The sequence below is a fragment of the Schistocerca piceifrons genome, chromosome 11, assembly GCF_021461385.2.
Source record: "Schistocerca piceifrons isolate TAMUIC-IGC-003096 chromosome 11, iqSchPice1.1, whole genome shotgun sequence".
In the NCBI taxonomy this organism is placed as follows: Eukaryota; Metazoa; Arthropoda; class Insecta; order Orthoptera; family Acrididae; genus Schistocerca; species Schistocerca piceifrons.
The window spans coordinates 162,769,177-162,788,895 of NC_060148.1; the positions used below are offsets into that span (position 1 = coordinate 162,769,177).

Consider the following 19,719-nt stretch of genomic DNA (forward strand, 5'->3'; position numbering starts at 1 on the left):
TTCACAGAGAAGGAAAATTAGTGGGTGAATACGGAATCGATATGAAATGAAAGAGGAAGCCATCTGGTAGAATTTTGGACAGGGCATAACTTCATCATACAGTATGTGCTCAAAAGTATCCGGACACTACCAGAAACATACTTTTTCATACTAGGTGCATTGTGCTGCCACATACTGCCAGGCACTCCATATCAGCGATCTCAGTAGCCATTAGACAACATGAGAGAGCACAATTGGGTGCTCTGCAGAACTCATTGACTTCGAAAATGGTCAGTGATTGGGTGTCACACCTGTGGCACAGCTGCAAAATACTAACACGAATTATTTACAAACGAATGGAAAAGCTGGTAGATGCCAACATCAGGGAAGATTAGTTTGGATTCCATAGAAATGTTGCAACACATGAGGCAATACTGACCCTACGACTTATCTCAGAAGACAGATTAAGGAAAGGCAAACCTACATTTCCAGCATTTCTAGACTTAGAGAAAGCTTTCGACAATGTTGACTGGAACACTTTCAAATTCTTAAGGTGGCAGGGGTAAAATACAGTGAGCGAAAGGCTATTTACAATTTGTACAGAAACCAGATGGCAGTTATGAAAGTCAAGGAGCATGAAAGGGAAGCAGTGGTTGGGAACGGAGTGAGACAGGGTTTTAACCCATCCCCAGTGTTTTTCACTCTGTATGTTGAGCAAGCAATAAATGAAACAAAAGAAGAATTTTCAGTATGCATCAAAATCCAGGGAGAAGAAATAAAAACTCCGAGGTTTGCCGACAACATTGTAATTCTGTCAGAGACAGCAGAGGACCTGGAAGTGCAGTTGAACAGAATGGACAGTGCCTTCAAAGGGGGATATAAAATGAGCATCAACAAAAGCAAAACAAGGGTAATGAAATGTAGTCTACTTCAATCAGGATATGATGATGGAATTAGGAAATAAGACACTTAAGGTAGTAGATGAGTTTTGCTATATGGGTAGCAAAATAGCTGATGGTTGAAGTAGAGAGGATATAAAATGTAGACTGGCAATGGCAAGGAAAGCATTTCTGAATAAGAGAAATTTGTTAAAGTATACATTTAAGTGTCAGGAAGTCTTTTCTGAATGTACTGGTATGAACTGTATCCATCTATGGAAGTGAAACGTGGGTGATAAGTAGTTTAGACAAGAAGAGAACAGAAGCTTTTGAAACATGTTGCTATAAAAGAATGCTGAAGATTAGATGAGTGTATCACGTAACTAATGAGGCGATATTGAATAGAATTGGGGAGAAGAGGTATTTCTACATCTGCACTCCGCAAGCCACCCAATGGTGTGTGGCGGAGGGCACTTTACGTGTCACTGACATTACCTCCCTTTTCTGTTCCAGTCGCGTATGGTTCGCGGAAAGAACGACTGACTGAAAGCCTCCGTGCGCGTTCGAATCTCTCTAATTTTACATTTGTGATCTCCTCGGGAGGTATAAGTAGGGGGAAGCAATAAATTCGATACCTCATCCAGAAACTCACCCTCTCGAAACCTGGCAAGCAAGCTACACCGCGATGCAGAGCGCCTCTCTTGCAGTCTGCCACTTGAGTTTGCTAAGCATCTCCCTAATGCTATCACAGTTATCAAGTAACCCTGTGACGAAACGCGCCGCTCTTCTTTGGATCTTCTCTATCTCCTCCGTCAACCCGATCTGGTGCGGATCCCACACTGATGAGCAATACTCAATTATAGGTCGAACGAGTGTTTTGTAAGCCACCTTCTTTGTTGATGGACTACATTTTCTAAGGACTCTCCCAATGAATCTCAACCTGGTACCCGCCTTACCAACAATTAATTTTATATGATCATTCCACTTCAAATCGTTCCGCACCCATACTCCCAGATATTTTACAGAAGTAACTGCTACCAGTGTTTGTTCCGCTATCATATAATCATACAATAAAGGAACCTTCTTTCTATGTATTCGCAATACATTACATTTGTCAATGTTAAGGGTCAATTGCCACTCCCTGCACCAAGTGTGTATCCGCTGCAGATCTTCCTGCATTTCGCTACAATTTTCTAATGCTGCAACTTCTCTGTATACTACAGCATCATCCGCGAAAAGCCGCATGGAACTTCCGACACTATCTACTACGTCATTTATATATATTGTGAATAGCAATGGTCCCATAACACTCCCCTGTGGCACACCAGAGGTTACTTTAACGTCTGTAGACGGCTCTCCATTGATAACAACATGCTGTGTTCTGTTTGCTAAAATCTCTTCAATCCAGTCACACAGTTGGTCTGATATTTCGTAGGCTCTTACTTTGTTTAACAGGCGACAGTGCGGACTGTATCGAACGCCTTCCGGAAGTCAAGGAAAATAGCATCGACCTGGGAGCCTGTATCTAATATTTTCTGGGTCTCAGGAACACATAAAGCGAGTTGGGTCTCACACGTTCGCTATTTCTGGAATCCATGTTGATTCCTACAAAGTAGATTCTGGGTTTCAAAAACGACACGATACTCGAGCAACTGGACTAGAAGAAGGGATCGGTTGGTAGGACACATTCTGAGTCACAAGGGATCATCGATTTAGTACTGGAGGGAAGGGCTGAGGGTAAAAGTTATAGAGGGAGACCAAGGCATGATTACAGTAAACAGATTCAGGAGGATGTGGGTTGCAGTAGTTATTCAGAGATGGAGCAGCTTGAACAGGATAGAGTAGCATGGAGAGCTGCATCAATTCAGTCTCAGGACTGAAGATCACAACAAGAAATGCATCCTCCCAAAGGCATGATGAATGTATTAGGATTCATCATCAGACTATGCAGTGCTCGCCCAACGTGCCAACAACCAACACCAACAGATACATGCCTATTTCAGTTGTAGTTGTCGATGTCATGACATTAACACTGGCACATTCATGGGTCATCAGCTGCACAGACTCGTCATTAGGAGTGTTTGGAGCATTGTGCATGCAGACACACTTGTACTCTGCCTAGCATTAATGCCTGATGTTAGTTATGCCACAGTTTACTGCCTGTCTTGTTTTACCAGTCTGCCTAGCCTATGATGTGTACCACCTGTCATGAGCAGTACTTGCCCAACCCCCATAATGTCTGGACATCATTTCACCTGTGTTTTGTCATGTGTTGAAGACAACTGCCACAGCACTCCTCAAACACCCAACAAGCTGTGCAGCTTCCAAAATGCTCATCCCAAGCCTTCAGGCCATCGAAATCTGCTCTCAGTCAAACTCAGATAGATTGTGTGCATTCCCTATTTTACACCCAGACAGCATGCTCACTGAGACTAGAAGACAATGTGAGGTGCTATTGCCTGGTTAAGTTTATATTGATAGCAGATCAGTGGTCATAATGTTTTGGCTGATGTTATGGATATAGTATTATGACTTCCAAATGGATGCTACGCCATGCCAAGGGAACCATTCAGCAACATTCAAGGCAATTTTCAAATGCATCAAATTACTACAAGAGTGTACCAGAAAATAATGCCTCCTAAACTTTGATTCTGTTCTTCATATCAGTTGTCATGCACATTACTCTGTTGATGTTACGACTTTGCTGACACAATATGCAGCACCCTCCTGCTGAAGAGTTCTGAACTGCAGTGTGTAATGTGTGTGTGTTAGTTAACCGTGTCAGCATGTCAGAAAACACTCAGAAAACAGAACACAAATTCAAATAGTTCATCCACATGTGGAGTACCCTCTCCTTCAGCATGACAATGATAGACCATACACAACTTTGTTTTGCACCTGCAACAGTCTGACACCTTTGATTCGTTGTTATTGTTTATACTTCATAGTGTTCCAGTTTGATCAAGTTAATTTTCAACTATTTGCAAAACCTAAAGAACACCTTCAAGAACTTCACTTTGCCGGCCAGTGTGGCCAAGCGGTTCTAGGCACTTCAGTCTGGAACTGTGCAGCCGCTATGGTCCCAGGTTCGAATCCTGCCTCGGGAATGGATGTGTGTGATGTCCTTAGGTTAGTTAGGTTTAAGTAGCTCTAAGTTCTAGGGCACTGATGACCTCAGATGTGAAGTCACATAGTGCTCAGAGCCATTTTTTTGAACTTCACTTTGATAGTGGTGAATTGATGTGAGCAGAGATGAGGCTGTGGGTCTGCCAACAAAGTCAAACATTCTACAGTGATGACACCAACAACCTGGTGTCTCATTGGGAGAAAGGTGTTCAGTGACATGGTGACTATGTTTGAAATAAATATTTAAACACTATGAATAAAGATGTAAAATGTTAATAAAGTTTGTATTAATTAAAATGCTTCAATAATTTTCAAATAAAAATTGTGTACCATTACTTTCCAGCATGTGCTCATGCCCAAAATATACAGCATTTAAAAACTAAGCTTTATTAATTTGACCAAGAAGGTGGCTTTCAACTAACAATGTCTACATGCATCTGTTAAGGTCATAGGGAAGTTCAGTCCCACTAACACACCACACAACATAAAAGAAGACTTCTCGTAGTTAAAAGTTACATTCTGGGCACAATTTGGATTTTTTGGTAGACATTAGGCTGTGCTACTGGTCAATTTGTTACCACATCCTTTACTTGGCTTTCACATAGCAAGGTTTTGTCAGCTCACAGCCACACTGCCACCTTTCAACCTAGACTAGGCCTTGAGCTCCACTATGTATCAGTCTCGCGTTCAGGTCCAAGGTCAATGACACTTCAAATTGCTTTTCATTTACATGATGTGTGTTGTGCATACATATCAGTCTGTATGCCAAACCATCATTGTGTCAGGGATGAAAGCCAAGGCTTTAACTATGTTGGGTCTAACCACTCTTTTACTGTATTTAATAAAATTTAGTATATTTACTTTCCTATCGTTTCCTCACAGTGATGGTTTAGGATTACTGTTGTGATACTCCTTGACAAATGAATTGCAAGTTGATCACATAGTTCCTAAGAACTATAATGAAGCACTCACATATATTCAAATGCAAATGCTGCATTAATGCTATCACAGTACTTCTGCAGTTACACCCAAGATGGGTGTTGAAGCAGACTTGTTCAGCACAGACAGTACACAAGTAGTTTGCGCGATTGTGTCAGGACCCTCAATTCTGGTAGGCAGAATAAAATTACTAGTGGCACCAAGTGAATTTGTTTTCCTGCTGATAGCTGAATACCCTACAAATAGCTGCACTGCATCAGATTTCAAGTGACGTGTGTATGTAAGATTATTTACATCAGTAACTGTAACATTCTGGCAGTTTCACAAAAAATGTGTGACAATGTGCAGCAAACACAGAAAGGGGTTATGAACAAACCTGTCAATATTTCATGTGTAATACCATTGCTTCCTGAAAACTTCACTGCCAACATATAAATTCATTCTGCAGATACGGGCTGTATAACAATTTCTGTTTTCATGTGGTATTTGTCTGAAATTTAAATTTATTATTGGGTCATTTCATGTCAAGTGACCTAAATTTAGGCAAGTTCCCCACTTGGCCATCTCCAATTTTATGAAATTTTTACAGGATGTACATACAGACCTTACATGAAGCACTGCCAAATTACAGCTTCATAAACAGTATGGTGGGGCTACCAGCCACCTTTTCGTAAAGGCTCATTTTTCTCATTGCGGCTGAAATGAATCAATGATCAACTTTGTTTTACCACTGTTCAGGATCCAAGAGACCTGTTGTGCTTAAACTTCGTGATCCTGTTCAACTTTTTGGGTACAATAGCTTCATTTTAGTACAAAAGGTCGAACTATGGTAAATTCATCATAGTGTGCTATCAAAGTGTTCCATAAATCATGTTGTATCAAATAAACTCACATTTATATTACATTAAAAAATACATGTACCAGTCGTACTCTTTATGGTTCTGAAGCCAAATATTTCAGTTCTTATTAATTCATTTGCTGAAATTTGTTACTAATAGAAATTACTGTTGATTCTAACAAGCTATAATGTCAGCCCATTCTTGTTGCTGATGGAGCTGGAATGATAGAAATAATGTGTTGCTTTGGAATCCAGCAAGCATCCTGCCTAGCTGGCCAATAGAATGAATGTGCAGGTCCATTGGGGTGCATGAAAATGACAAACATTTTCCTTCTTCTGAAACTTTGGACACATTACCAATCCACCATTTTCCATCATATATACAGGCAATGTATTGGTCCAGTTGTAAGGCTTTAGTATTTCTGAATGAAACACTTTGGTCAACATTTGCCACAAAAAAGTTTGTATCATTGAATACTCTTCTAATACAAACTTGCTTTTCATTTAATGGCACAAAATGGCGATTGTCTCTTGTTCCTGATACTGTGCAGCCATTTTTTAACGTTGCTTCCTGCTCAGTTTTTAATGTTTCAATTTGTTCTTTGAAACAAAAATGAATTGGATTCCTCTGATATTCTTTGTACAGTATTTAAACAAGTCAGTTGGTGTCAAAATCTGGTCCTCAGTTGGTCTCTGAAGGCTTGCTCTTGCTGCCACGCACTTTACAGTTCCTCCATTCTATCACATGGAGATTTTCCGTGGCTTGTAGCAGGAATGTTCCATTCAGCTGAGATTCCAAAGTCATTCTGATGGCGGCAGAGATTCGGAAAATTTTAGAAGTTTTTGTGCTGCACTGCTGATCCATCACTGAAGTAGTAAATGCGTGTCATTTTTCCAAGGAGACACTTTAGATCTTCTATTAATTTCACTATACAAGCATTTACAGCAATTGCATTATGTTTCAGGCTGTCGCTTATTATACAGTAGCTGATGCTGCCGATGTCCAAGTTATTTCTGAAGTACACAACAAATGGGTGTAAAGTTGCTTGGCTGTTATTCCAGTGAAAACCTTGAACTGCATCCTGGACAATGAAGAAATAATTTTCAGCAAAGTCCATTAATGTGATCATTTCAGTTGGCTCACAGTTTTCTTTTATGCATTTTAGGTGCTTGCTCTGGTGCTTTGCAACATATTAGTGGAAAGTTTGTCAACTTTTTGAAATCAGATCTTCAATAAAATCCTTAGTGGTCATCTGCTTTGTTTCTAATGTATCTATCAGTGTGCACCCACTGTTTGAACTCAATGGTATCATCTGGATCACTGTCTTCAAAGCTACTTTCTAGAAACTGTTCAAGTAGTTCTTCTCCCGGACAGATTTCACGGGGAAGAAGCATGCAGTCTGGATTACAAATCACACACTGTTTTAGCAGTCAGAATCTTATAATCTTATTTAATTAGAGTGCTTGCAAGCATCAGTTTAACAGTTTGGTGTAAAGTGCAACCAGAAACTGAGTGGGTTCCTGCAGCACCCACAGCGATGCACGATTTTAGCCTCAATTCACAGAATTTGCCAAATCCAATTTCAGGCCTATGCTGAAGTTGATATGCAACAAATATTTCTTACAAATTATTCAGAAGAAGGTATTTTTGCATCGAAACTATCTTTCCTTCTATTCTAATTGATACGTAGTCTTTTTACCTGGAAAAATTCGACTAAATTCTTCATTCTGAAAAAATGTTACCACTCTCTCTTTTATGGCATCTGAAATCATCTTGCCACACTTGTTCTTTGGCAGAGTTAGTACACTATTTTCTGCCTGTAACTTCCTAGCTGCTTTTACCATCCTCTCTGAAACACTGAATTCTTGCATTGTCTCTTTCATAGTCCAGCTTTGTGGTACTAGTGTCAGTATCTGCAATTTTTCAGGCTGCCTTGACAATTGCAACTTCTCTTTCAATTCCGTAATCAGCTGCTTATAATCTTCACAATCAGGACATGTCTTGCTTGTACTATGTGTTTGAAGATCTTTTGGGGCTAATCCTCCAGCAGCAGCAATGTTATTCGCAATTGCCTGTTGAGCTTCGCTTATTTTTCGTTTTGCGTAACCTTTCACATCCCTTTTGGATATTCTCCGATATTTTAGAGGGGAGACCCAAAAAGCAGTTAGAATTGAATTGACTGATACTTCTGGACATGCTCCATCTTCTGACTGGTTTGAAGTTCACTGTGATTTCTCTGCTTTCTTTGCTAAAAATTGTTTCTGCAAGTTGGACAGATCTTCCGACCAGGTTTGACATTACTCTTACAGCTTGCAATTGTTTTGCCATTCCCACATTGACAATCCGTAAACCCTTTTTAACAGAATGGTTCTTTGCACCAAAACGATTACAACAATATCTCTATAGGAAGTCATGAATTCCTATTACTCTACTGAAAATTCTTTGATTGGAATGAAGCCTCGATGTGTGTATGTTTTCAGCTGACCTGCAGAATTATATGTAGGACCAATTACACACAGTACTGAAACCTCATTGGTATCCATTACACTACAATTAAATTTATGCTTCCAATTGCCGTTTGTTTCAATATTAGATAAAGTAGAATTGGTGTATATTTCCAACTGAAAAATATTAAACAATCATAGCAGGGTGTATATGCAGACATGAAAAAAAAATTCCTGGATTTCCCGGTTAAAAATACACTTCCTCCCAGGAGTGCGAATATACTTTTTCCCTATTAACTGACAATGTATTTTCTCTCAGAACTGTATATCATCAGTCTTTTGAATGGTTACATACGGTCGTAGAATTTCCCGGCGCTTTAGAAAATGAAACACAGGGAAAACAACACGTTTAGGAAAGATCTTTGATGACCAGCAACATGTACACTGCATATTTTCATATTACGAAAGTCTAAATTCGAATTCCACCAAACACCGCATGTTACTTTCCAAAGCATGGAAATCAAGATTGTAATGCGCTTTTGTAAGCCAGTCATAGCTCATGTCACCTGATCTCGCCAGTCGATGACAGCGGGTATTCAGAACTGAGGATACGTGATGTAGTCAGCCAATAGTGACATCACTGTTAAGAAGCGCGAACGCACAAATTATAATGTAATATATATTACACAAATGTGCCAGCAAAATTTTTAATAACGACGTAAATGTCTTGTCTTCTGGGCTCGAAATTCATCTAAATGGCTCATCATCAAACAGTTGATTTTCAAATGAGACTCAAATGCTCTGTGATTTAAGAAATTCAACTTACGTAGAAGGATATGTACCTTGAAAGTAACACTTTTCAAACCACCATTCAGAATATTTTCAAGTGAGCTATTAGAAATAGGCTCATTTGTGCAGTTGCCAGAGAGCGCCAGATGACAGGTGCCACCGGCCTTGCGCAGCTATGATGTCATAGGGATCCCGTATGTTCGAAAGTGTAATACATTGAAACATCTTACAGTATCTCGTAAAACAAACAAGACATCAGAGGATGTTCTAAGAGCATCGGAATTTCGTGACCCATACTAAAATGTGCACATTTAAAGTGCACATTCGGATGTCCAGATTCCCAGTGAAGTGGGCCATGACCTGATATTAAGCTTTTCAATGTAGTTTTTGGAACGTAAATTTTCTTATAATACCATTACTATGTTATCTCATGTTTGGTTCTTTATTATGGCATAATGCCATACGTGTTACAAGTTGAAAACGTGCACTTGAAATGATGTAGCAAACAATGTGCGGAATTAAACACTTCATTTCAAATATATTGTCTGCCTCAGCAGAAAAGATTAATAAAAGAAAATTTCTTTAGCAAATCTACAAAAATTGCTTCATTGTTCAGCAAGGCAATAAATGCTTTACTGTCAGAAAGGTGGAAATAAAATAAGATCTGCAACTAACAACACATTTTAGCCTTCCGTAATTATGTGTATGTATTTTAATTCACTTGATGGCCTCCCACCACAGCAATCTGTTTTGTTTTCATTTGATGTAAGAGCAGTAAACGAAGAGGAAACAGCAAAATCATTAAATGTATACACGGATCACATGGAGACTACACACATGCCCACTATAACTCAGACTGCTCTGTGCATCAGCCCCGAATTTACGATATTTCCGAACTAGGCCAATACCCCGCCATTCCCTCAAGCGTTTGAGATAGGATGTCAAAAACTAGAAAAAAAACGAATTTTCAAAAATATATTTGTTTTGTAGCATGCATCTTTCTGAAGAGTCTAATGCATAAAACATATGTGTTCGAGGAAATGTAAGGCATGTTATTTGGTCGTAGGTGTGCCAAAGTGCAGTGCCACACTTCTTCACACAGCATTCTCCTATCGCACTACACTGTATTTCGCTCTGTGGAATTGAAACGTGTATATTTAGCAATGGATGCCATAAAACCATATTCAGGACAGTGGAAATTAAAATGTCCTGTGGTGTCTCTCATTCTTACAGTCGGTCAATTTGACATCCTGTCCCTCTTTTTTTCTTTTCCTTTTTTTTTAAAAAAAAATGAACATCAGAAAAGTTGCACTCTTTATTCCCTAGCAGCTAACAACTTGCTGCTTTGTGTGACATAAAATTAAATGTAGGATACATAAAACTAGTAAAGACATGAGACAAGCACGACAATTCACATATCTTCAATCCTTAGCTCCTAGAATTTTTTTCTCTCTAATCTTGCTACAGCTTTACATGGCATGCTTTCCTTTCTGCGAAAGAATCTGTTACCTCATCAAAGTTCGTCAAATGTTTTGCTACATGAAAAATCGAAATGTCGTTGTCTACTACTGAAAAAGCTGTTAATACAAATAGGACCCAAGACTGGTGTGGTTTCTCGATCTGATTATGTCTATTTTGTCACACTCTGCTAAATAAAAAAAATAGGACTTTCTAATACTGCAACAATTGTAACACACACCAAATAAACGAGACTGTTTTGGCACAAACGGTAATTTTTTAATGACAGAATACAACTCACTAGCGATCTGGCCAAAAACTTTGTTAAAATTTCATTTTATTGGATACACCAAGAAGGTAATATGTAATCGTCGTCTGCAGTGGATGAGCAGTTCTAGGCACTTTAGTCTGAAACCCCGTTACCACTGTGGCCGCAGGTTCGAATCCTGCCTCGGGCATGGACGTGTGTGATGTTCTTAGGTTAGTTAGGTTTAAGTAGTTATAAGTTCTAGGGGACTGATGACCTCAGATGAAGTCCCATTGTGCTCAGAGTCATTTTTATATGTAATATTTTTACCTGTTATTTGTTTATTTCCACTCCGGTAGTTTGAATCTATAGATTTTACTAGTAATTATAACAAAGCTCATCATTTGCAAACCCAATCAACCACACAATCAGACAATGGTTGGCATTCAATCTTTCAGCCTTACTCCGCTCAGCTCGTATAGCCCCTTTTGTCTGTAGGAAAGTTTGTTTCTACATGCGACAAGGATTCCCCTGACAATCATATACACTATGCATGCATTCACAGATCAACTTACGATTCATTCAGAAATCAACTTAGTCTGTGTTCAAAAATGTTCAAAAACCGACAGGGATGCATTTCAAAGTCATATGAATAATCGATAGACTAATGTGCCCTGGATGCTAGGTGCTTTGTGAAACAAGGATTTCTCCCTGAAGAATATGAATTTGCCGCCCCCCACCCCCAGATCTGGGCCTGCTGTGCACGCATGAATCGGGAGATGCTACTACTCAACTGGGCATACGCATGATCCCGCTCATAACTGCTAAAATGAATCTAATGTAAACAGTTGTGATGTCATGCTCATCGGAGGCAATTTGTTGTTACGAAGCCTTGCATAGTCTTCCTCAAGCCTTTGACACATTTTGCTGTTGGCAGACACTTGTATGAGCACTGCGTTTTGTTGTTGTATAGAGCGCATTTCCTTTGCAGTTTAAGTTTTATTTTCGTTTTTTCTCTCCTTCATGATTATTGCTGCATTATTACTCTGCAGTAGTGGGATACAGTAATATCCTTTGTTAGAGTATCGATTCTTACCAGTCAAAATTACAAAAATGTAACTGAAAACAAAAACAATGACAAATTCCCGGAATTCTAAAAAATTCCTGAGTTTTTCCCGGATCTCCCGGGTCGTATACACCCTGCATAGGTAATGGAAACTTCCTTGAGAATATGTCAGAAAAAATTAACCTAGTAAACCCACTACCTTGAAATAATTTTAACTAACCCAGAAACAATGTTTATCCAGTAATGACAACACACTTTACATAATTTAAAAAGGCACACAACTTCTGAACACTTTTCACTACACAACAATGTCGTTCAGACTGATTGTTGAAGCATGTTAAACTGGTCTGTCTCTAAAATAAAAACTCTTTCTGATCAGACAAAGTGAGCTCAGATAACTCAGTTATTGTTTGAGCAATTTGGATGCCACTTGCAGAGCATTATGACATGCTGACATGCTGCAGATAACTAAAGTACCAGCTTCAGTAAGTTAATCCTTTCAGTAGATACAAGGCAATGAAGTACAGTCAAAATTTTATACAACAATATTTATGAGCCACTTTGACAGCACACTATGATAAATTTACTATAGTCACAATGTCAAAAATTGAGCCTTTACGAAAAGGTAGCTAGTGGCCCCACCATACTATTTATGAAGCTGTAATTTGGCAGTGCTTCATGTAAGGTCTATATGTACAACCTGTAAAAATTTAATGGAAACTGGAGATGGTCTAGTGGGGACTCTTAGGCCACTTGACATGGAATGACCCTGCTGACCGTTATCCTTACACTTTGTTCACATATTCAAGGTCAACACCTAATGTTAATATTACTATAAAATTTACGTCTCAGATTAGTGACATGCAAATGTCACTTCAACATCAATAAATTACATTTCTTATTCCATACTACAATATGCAATAACTGCAGCCATACCATTTATAAATTTAATGGCACTGCTAAGATTCACTATGGTCATAGTTATTCTTAAGTTGCACATTAAGGCTGTCATTTAAAAGAAGCATATCAGGGCAGAATATACCCACTTTATGGCAACCACGTTATCAGTATAACTGAATTGTGCATTAAAAAAGTTTTCCATGTTTACTTAACATTAAATTGAAACTCTTGCTGAATTCTACGTGAGGTTTAATAACAGGCTTAGTTCAATGCACTGTGCAAAATGTCATATTTAAGAGTGAAAGTTCATCAGTTGTTTAGTAAACAGAATTACTCGTGTTTCCAGCAGCATGACATCAATTTTATGTACTCACGCACCATACTGGACACAGAAATTAACGAAACACTGTTACGAAATACAAGTAAGCCACTTACCATGAAGCGTAACTCTGTTTTTACTTCGTCCGTTTCCTCTTTTTTTATCCACGTAGATGGCTCCTGGTCCATTGCTTTAGTTCTGCAATCTGAAAAAAAGCAATCATATAAGAACAGTGGTACTCAGTTTCTGTTGTTACCATGAAGTACAGCTCAAAGGCAGTATTTTCACTCGTCTAATGGGTGCAGTAAATGGGTGATTACACAGGAAACAGATTCAGAAAGGATGAGGAAAAGTAGGTTCAGTGATATAAACTCATTTACATTTCTCAGGTCATGGAGAGTGAGAACACAAAGTAACATGCACTGGAAACCGAGTATTTATAGTTGGTACTGCTCTTTTTCTAACACTGGCTCATGGATACTTTTCTATTGAAACAATTATGGAAGATGTGTATTTTTTGTGCATGCACGAACTTCAGCATTACAAACAATCAGAGCGGTCAAGACATTGCAGCAAAATTACTAATAATCCATTCTACACTTTGTTCGTTGTGTTAATTTCAGTCTGATAAGGACATCATGAGACTCTGTACGTACGGATTGTTTGTTTATCAGTGAATATGCATTTTCAACATAGGTATTACCTTGAAACTTCTTTCACCTGTATTCCTCATGGATGTATACACAGTTTATAGAAAGCATCATCAGTTTGGAATCTTGGGTCGACAGAAGCGTCCGATCCCTCGCGTCGGCTTTGACCCGTGACGTCATGACGGTGCGGAGTTTGGTTTGTGAGTGTGGCGTGTTTGTAGATGATGTCGTGTTATGGTTTTTTGTGGTTTCTGGTGGTATGTTCAGGATTTTCGTTTGTGTGGTGTAATGGGCTCAGTTTGCTTTTGCTAAGTATCCAGAATTGTTCGAGTGTCGGCCGTGTTTGTAATGGAATTCGTTTCAGTGAGTTAATGATTTTGTGTGAAGGTTAATTTAATGTTGTTCGCTGTACATCGTGTGGTAATTTTAGTAAAATTAATCGACTGTTGTTTTTGTTCAGGAATGGGTATGATGGATAAAATTAACCGTGCGCAGGTCAAGGGAAGTGTTCGATCCCAGTGTGTGGCTATGTATGTTGGTATTGGTATCAGGAGATGTTTTTGAGCTATATAGACCAAGGGAAGTGTTGGATCCTAATTTATGGGATCGGGAGCTGCTCTTGAGCTATATACGTCAAGGGAAGTGTCCGATTCCAGATGATATGGTGTTTAGTGGTATTTGGGGAGTTTTGTGAAGTCGGTTTTTTCGTCATTTTGTGTGGTGGTGGGTGTCTAAATTTGTTTATATTTAGTTTGCCCCCACCCAAAGTCACCCCATTTTCCGCCCTTGTCCCGTTAGTGTCATTAGGCTTTTTGTGGAAAGTGTGTGTGTGTGTGTTTTTCGACGTATTTTCGTCCTTATAACGTGTACGTACCGATTTTATGTGCGCCATATTGGAATCGTGGTTTATGGTCGTTTCTGCCATATTTGTGACGTCATGGGTCAAAGCAGACGGGTGGGATCGGACGCTTCCATATTTCCGGAATCTTTACCTGCTATTAAAGAAAATCACATACATGTACCATAGATTGCTCACTGCAGTGCGAAAGTTGTCATTCTTGATTAACATTAAGTTTAAACAGTGGTTCGTTTTTTTCTCACAAAACTGATTTACTAAAACGACTTCCTACTAACTGTAACTATGATGAAAGATCTATTACGTTCTGATGACATGTAACGCTTTATGTTAGACAAATTACAGTTAATTTGTACCTCGTATTTCGCCAGTTCTTAAATTACAGTATTCTTATACAGAACTCCATCAAAACCCACATGCCACAACAAACTGGTATTTACACATGATTAGATGAATACTAACAACACGAGTAACCAAAGCACAGGGAAAACTAGCAAAATGCAACAGAATTACAGCATTTCCTTTCATGCGAACATACTCAAAGCATGAAATTATGTAACTGTGGGCACTTGAAAACAAGCTTACGTTAGCTCTAAAATCTGAAGCCGCTATATGTCTACATCACAGCAAATTATCTTCACAATTATTATAGCTAAGTAAGTCAACATAACCATACTAACATAGCGAATAGAGGTGGGCCAAACAGTTATTCTGGAGTAACCATTATCACAGTTCCAGTTATTCTTTGATAACCGTTATTTTTAACTGTTATTAATAACTGTCAAGTTATTTTTCGCTAGCGAATACCGAATACTCCGAGGGGCTACAGTTAAATAATGACATAGTTGGAATCCTTCAGTTTAGTTATCAGTATAACTGCGAGTAGTGTGAAATGGCAGGAATGTCTTATGAAACGTGTCATAACCTTAGCTTATTAACTCCGGGTACATTTTAGTTGATGTTAGAACGATTATTAGTGTTTCATATTATGTGTTTGTAGGTTATCGGTCGTTATTAGAAATATTATCTTCGCGCAGCTGCAACAGAAAGTACACGGAACTTTGCCACAGCACTGTTTAAGTAAAATGTTAACAATGTGTGTTTTTAAGTATGAAGTAATATGTAAACTGAATACTGTAGGTTAAATTCGAAGCTTAATTTCTTGTGCTGCTCACTCAATAGAATAAGTGTACAGCCTTGTAATACAACAAAAAATATATGTAATGTGACAGATTCGTTTACTCCTGTCATGTAAAAGACAGCCCTTTGGGGAATGTGAGAGTACGCTAACCCAAGTTTTATGTGAGATTAGCAAACTGCTCGATTTCTCCAGCTACAACAGGTTTATAACATATGAAGGCATGCAGATCGAAAAGGTTGACAGTGTTACATTTGTGGGAGTACAGCTCGATAATAAATTCAGTTGCGAAGGGCATACCACATTTTTTCACTATTATTTCGTAGGGGAGCATATTCTGTGGTAACTCATCAAACGTAGCAAAAGTTTTTCGCATCTAAAAGTGTCTAATAAAAATCATTTGTGGTATAAGTTCAAGACCATCATGTAGGAACCTGTTCAAGGAACTTTGTGTTCTAACCACTGCTTCCTAGTATAATTATTCCTTAATGAAATTCGTTACAAGTATTTCCAACCAATAGCTCAATACATAATCAGTACTAGAAATAGGAACAGCAATCAACATAAAGCATTAAAATCACTCACCTTGGTCCAAAAGTGGCCCAATATTCAGGAACATGCATTTTCAATAAACTGTCAGCAACCATTAAAAACTCGGGTTCAGATAAAGCACGGTTTACAGTGTGTTTGAAAGACTTTTTGATACAGAAGTGTCTGATTCCACCCGTCTGCTTTGACCTGGGACGTCATCAATATGCCGGAAATGGCTATTTTAAGTGTGTCTATGACATCACTACATACACATGGCAACAAACATGAAGATCCATACAAATAATACAGTAACATCTCCCACCAAAAATACAACCAAACCAACAGGACAACTGTGGGAAGTTGGGGTTTTTTGGGTGAGGACAAGCTAGAACAAAAACACCATGATCCCAAAACACAAAATGAAGAACAAAAAGAAAAAAAATACAGCATTCTGGTACACCAACAAAAATCTGCAGGAATTGGACACTTCCCTTGAACAATACAGGTCAAACATAGGTTAGAACACCAATACCCACAACTAAAAGTACGAAAATTGGAATCAGACATTTCCCTTGACCTACATAGGTCAACCTCAGATGACGATACCAAAACATCAACACCTACAACTATGAAAATGGGATTCGGTCATTTCTGGTTACCTATATAGGTCCACCACAACTACTGACACCAAAAAACCAACAAAATAAAACCACAATCCCAAAAATCCACAAATCAAACATCCCTACATAAATTAAATCACATTCCATACTCCATAAATACACAAAACATCACAACTAGAAAAAAAAAATAATTACCACCAGCAAATTCCGGCACTGCACACTAAATCGGCTAGCCCCCCCCCCCCCCCCCCAAAAAAACCAACTCAAACACCGTGCCGTAATGACATTCACACACCACAACACCTTTACGTCGAAGCAGATGGGTGGAATCAAACGCTTCCGTTGACCCCTCCTTCTACTCTGTAGATGAATATCGTAATAGAGACGGTTAGACCAGTTTACGTAAAAATTCTGCTATATTTCAGATTTGACAACAGTTGGTAGCAACAGTCAAGATGGGGGAATCTGTGATGATAAATTTATTAAAAGTACGTAATTGTGTTTTATTCTGACAGTGTATCAATTCTGTAAATATTAGCAGTTACTGTAATATATTCACATATTTTGACAATTTCCCGTCAAATGTTAAGGTTAATAATTATTATATTCAACTGTATTATGTTATACTTTCTGACATATTTGTCATTCGCGATGGCCAGCGGCATTTCCGAAGAAGTACGTAAATATTTGTTCGCTCCGGTAACTATCGTCTCTGAAATATCACCGAGGGCTTCGACTGGAGTCACTGTGTCAGGAGCACAGAGACACAGTTATTCCGTTACCAACTTCCAGGTTACCTGTAATGATAGCCTGATAACTGCCAAAAACAACAAGCTCTAATAACTCTGGTATTTAGTTATGAACATAACCTGAAAATTTATAACACTCGTACACCTTCACCAAGCACACTATAGGTAATGTGATCACAAATACACAATAAAATCTCGTCCTTATGTACCCATTAAAAAACAGAAACCTCAAACATAGCTTCCACAACGTCATCACAAGATATTCGCGAACTATTACATTCGTCAAACTCAACTGTTATTGTGTTAGAAATGAAGTAACGCGCTAATTTACTTGCGAAACAATTTTCTTCATTTACTCTAGCTTGCAGTTTATAAATGCTTAAAAATTACCTGGAGAATATCATACAAATTTCCGCTAAACCACGAGCTTGCAGCTGACTACACAGTACAGTACACTGAAAGAATCCAGCTAAACCAAAGATATTGCAGCAAGACAAAGCACTCTGCCGTAGAAGCGTCTCGCGGGCCCCGAGGAATCATGACGTCATATCATGGCATGACGTCTCTCATGCAAGCCAATATCGCTGGTAGTTTTCGAAACGCGGATATTCTTTGAACATGGCATGCTGATGCCTTGTGGATTTGTGTATGATGGCGGGATTTGTGTGCGTTAAAGCTTTTCAATCACGGAAAAAAATTGATAATACTTGCTGCAAAAGCACGTGTTTGCAGACGAGAAAGGATAGTTTATATTCCAGACAATGGATGGTAAGTAACTTCCGTTAGTAATCTTATCATGCGCAAGAAAGGTAAAATGTATGGTAAATCTACAGAAATTTCATTTTTTGTGCCTATTGTATTCTGATGCATTATGTTACTCAGTAAAGTTTCTTTCAATGCATCTATGTGGATTATTTGTGGTAACGGCGTATTCTCATAACAAATGGCTTCGGTATTTAAGGGGCAATCATCTTAACTTTTTCCTGATCAAAAATTGTGTAGTAACTGTATTCTAACTGTAACCTGCACATTTGAAAACTTTTGAATGTTCACAATTAATCATTGTTCGTAGTCAGTATTTTTGACAGTAAAATAGATATGAATTGCAGTGACTGAATCCAGGTTTGTGCGTGGTGTAATGTGTTTTTGTAATGGATGTTTCAGAGTTTCTGAAGTGAAAGTCCAAGGAAGAGAAGACAACGAGAAGTAGCTTTTTTGTCTGTTTCATGGTTTATAGGCCTACTGGGGAAACTCGCCATGTAAAAAAACGAGTAACGCATCCAGCTTGGTACCTCCATGGTGATGTGAAAATCCGAGCATTGTTAATAAAGAAATTAAATCTGTGTGTGTCTTTCTTTTGATTCCTTTATCATGTTGCTTATAGTAGACCAAATTTAATTAAAATACCCAGGTGATAATTTCAACATAAATTGGACTATGTGCATAGCTGCTTCTCACAGGCAAAGTATAAATATTCACCATCCTATGGCATGCGTGTTCACTAGTCAGTTATGGCAAAAGAAATCACTGACTCTAAGCATAATTTGCTTGGTAGACATAATTGGAAATGGCCTTTTTAGTTATAAGTTTACATTATTAGATTTTAGTACTCCCTGAGAGATTATCTTCTGCATTTCTTGGCCCTGACATGATTGGGTCTGGAATACAGCATTAAGTGTGCTGCTCTGCTGTCAGCAGCATGGTAGTCAATGTGTTAAGCAGTCGTTTAGGAACTAGTGTGAAGTATATGCATCTGTACATCCTTGGCTAAAAAGATACAGCTAGAATGCTAATTACTGTTTCAGGAATTATCCTTTACACAGTTAAATATATTATGTTAAATACGTATCTAAAACTGAATTCATGAATAACTTTGTAGTCATTTAAATAAAAATACCGCAAACCAAAAAATTGTCTTGAAATGGTAAGGGATATCAAATATAAGTAAATATTTTTCCTCGGTAAGATTAAAGTGTAAAATTGCTGATACCTGGTTGTTACCATGAGATCAGTGCTGGCCCCAGCAGAGCAATCTGCTGTGACCACCGGCACCTTCATGCCAGCCAACGGGTTAATACACAAAACAGGGCAGTGCAAGACTTGGTCCGTAATTGTCATTGGTTGAAGCAACTAAAATTAAATTTCTGAGGTATGCTGCAACTGTGTTATTGGTATATTCCCCAGCATGATT

The 19,719-nt window shown here is 38.4% G+C and overlaps 1 protein-coding gene across 1 annotated transcript in view; it reads right to left on the reverse strand.

Moving 5' to 3' along the window:
- LOC124719857 overlaps positions 1-17,978 on the reverse strand; it is a 110,463-nt gene extending 92,485 nt beyond the window's left edge. Inside the window, exons 1-2 of the mRNA XM_047245041.1 lie at positions 17,919-17,978; positions 13,101-13,189 (exon numbers count right to left, since the gene is read on the reverse strand). Coding sequence (XP_047100997.1) covers positions 13,101-13,172 — 72 coding nt within the window. The 5' untranslated portion in view covers positions 13,173-13,189; positions 17,919-17,978. The remainder of the gene's footprint in view (positions 1-13,100; positions 13,190-17,918) is intronic.
- Between the last annotated feature and the right edge of the window lie 1,741 nt (positions 17,979-19,719).